General features: G+C 48.9%; 1 gene segment (V, D, J or C); it reads left to right on the top strand.

Annotated features, from left to right (window-relative positions):
• Positions 1 to 1,263: 1,263 nt before the first annotated feature.
• Positions 1,264 to 1,859, top strand: LOC102021723. The segment is given in 2 exon segments: positions 1,264 to 1,324; positions 1,408 to 1,859. Coding segments are annotated over 2 exon segments (498 nt in total).
• Positions 1,860 to 2,667: the final 808 nt, after the last annotated feature.

Here is a 2,667-nt window from a genome sequence, read left to right as displayed (position 1 = left end):
GATAAAGAAATGTGGTACAAACGTAGAGTACAATATTCCTTATAAGGATTATTTTCGTTTATACAATAGGTTCATTCCACTCTGAAACAGCCATATAGTTCCTTGTACTCAAGTTTTGGATTTTCTAAATTTGACAACGTTCACTTGCTCTTATAGTCACCTTCCTTTTGTTGACATTCTGCTCTTACTTGAAGAATTGAGGTCACTCATTCTGTCTGAATATATCTACACACAGATTATTCCAGAACTCTGCTCCCTGCATGCCTTTTGTATTGAAATCACTTCCTTATTCTTCTGTTACACCTCAAGGCGGTGTGGAGGCTTCCGCCTCAAATCCCAGCAGTGGCAGGGTGGTCACATGTTGGAGCAGGTCACAAAGAGCCCGATGAGGACATGGGTATGTTGTGGGGACATCACCCGGGGGCCATCAAGAAGGCAGCAGGGTTTTTTTGGGAGACCCACTTAGGAGGAATAGACATCATTTTAATTCACCTCCTGGTCAGCTTGAATAGAACCTATTTTGGCGGACTCCTCCCCACTGGGCTTTCTGCAGTGCACTCTCCGTACTGCAGGGATCAAGGTTGCCCTCCTTCCTGTGGGCCTCTCCTCTCAGCCCTCAGCAACTCCGCACACCCTCAGTCCAAACGCACCACCCATGCCCTCTGCCTGTTGTCCCAGTCTGTCACCTGCCCTGAGATTTGATGTGAACTCATCTCAGATATGAGTTGTCTGTGGCCAACTTCCTGCTGAAACACTGGTGTGCATGAGGTCATTATCCTGTATAGGAACCAGTTCACTACACACTTTTGTAGATAGAAACACTGGGGAAGAAATCCGTATGAATTTTCAAAGTCTCATATCTGACTAAGATGGATGATAACAGTCCCAGGCAGGTGGGCCAAAGGAGCAATTACAGCACTTGCAGGAACACCACCTTCATGAAGGATTTCTCCAGAAATTAACATTAAAACCACAGAATGATGGACTGATAGAAGACTACAGGGAAACCCTCAACATTTTCTTTAGATGGTTGTCAAACACAGCGCCATTATGTGCAAAGCCACAAAATAGAGAACAGATCTGCCAGACCTGACTCCCACAACACCAGTGCCAGGCTCAGCAGCTCCCCCACCCAGCACCGGTCTGAGGAACCTGTGTCACCCTGGCTCATCCTCTTATACAGCCTCCCAGACACACATGCAAATCACCCCAGGTGCTGACAAAAGAAATCTCTGTCACCAACAGGTTCAGTGTGGAGGTCTCCATCCTGCAGGCAACATGGAGATACTGTGGACCCTTCTCTGTCTAATGGCAGCTCCCCTGGGTGAGAGTTCTGGGGTCTCTTGTTGTTTGTAGGTGCCTGGATATGGGAAGGGAAAGACTCACCATGATTCCCCTTGTCCTCAGGTGTGCTGTCTGATCTGACACTCCGGGAGTCAGGACCGAGCCTGGTGAAGCCCGGAGAGACCCTGTCCCTCACCTGCAGTGTCACAGGAGGTTCTGTATCCAGTAGCTATGCTTTGAGTTGGATCCGGCAGCCTCCTGGGAAAGCTCTACAGTGGATGGGGATCTGGGCAGGGGGCACAATCTATAACCCAGCCTTCCAGGGCCGCATCTCCATCACTGCCAACACAGCCAAGAACCAGTTCTCCCTGCAGCTGAACTCCGTGACCACGGAGGACACGGCCGTGTATTACTGTGCAAGAGACACAGTGAGAGGGCGTCAGTGGGAGCCCAGACAGAAACCTCCCTGCAGGTGTGTTTTTAACCAGCAGGGGGTGCCCACGACCACCAAGCTCAGAAACCAGCTTCAGGAACAAATAGTGCGGCTAGGGGTGTGCTTTCTGAGTCTGGTGTGATGCTCCCCACTGAAGCCATTTCCAGCTCTGTCATCCTGCATTCCCTCAAGTCTGTCATTTAGGTATTTAGAGGAATCACTCTACTCTTGTTGCCTATGGAGATCTCTTTCATTGGTCTGAAAAACAAATTTCTCCTCAGCAACCTACAGCTCAGCTCTAGATTCATCCGTGCAATTCCTCACTTCATGTCTCCAGTTAGAAATCTAATCAGTGCCTCACATTTGCATGCATGGAAATTTACCTCTGCCACCAAGCTTCTTGCTGTACCTCGTCCTCTTCCTGACCTTTTTCATTAAGGCACCCAGCCTCACAGTGAGGCCTTTGGAATCTCCCGTGAGATCTCTTTCATTCTCACATCCACACGTTTGTTAGAAGCTCCCACACTGTATTCCAATTTAGAGACACATTCACAGGTAACTGCTCCTCAGTACCTTTGAAGTGTCATTGGTCTAAAGGCCAGATGTTGCCTGAGATGCTTACTCCTGAAAACTGCATACAGACCCCATTTTCGTACCTATTTCAGCTTCTAGGAGTTGCCTGTCTTTCTTAGTGCATGTTCCATCCCTCTGTCTTTAAAGGACATCACTGTAATCTGTGCTCTCAGAAACACCTCACCTTTTCCTCTGGCCCTGACCCTCCTCCTTCCCCTCTAAGGACACTTGGAGTTACACTGAGGCTCCTCAGCTAACCCAGAATCATGTCTTCCTGTCAAGATCTGTGATTTAATCCCATCCACAATATCCCAGTCACCAGGATCAGGTCACAGAGGGATGGGTCCTGGTGATGAGCACGTGGACACATGGGGACG

Source organism: Chinchilla lanigera, unplaced genomic scaffold, assembly GCF_000276665.1.
Source record: "Chinchilla lanigera isolate Chin_1 unplaced genomic scaffold, ChiLan1.0 scaffold00489, whole genome shotgun sequence".
NCBI lineage: Eukaryota > Metazoa > Chordata > Mammalia > Rodentia > Chinchillidae > Chinchilla > Chinchilla lanigera.
This window is presented reverse-complemented; position numbering and strand designations above follow the sequence as displayed.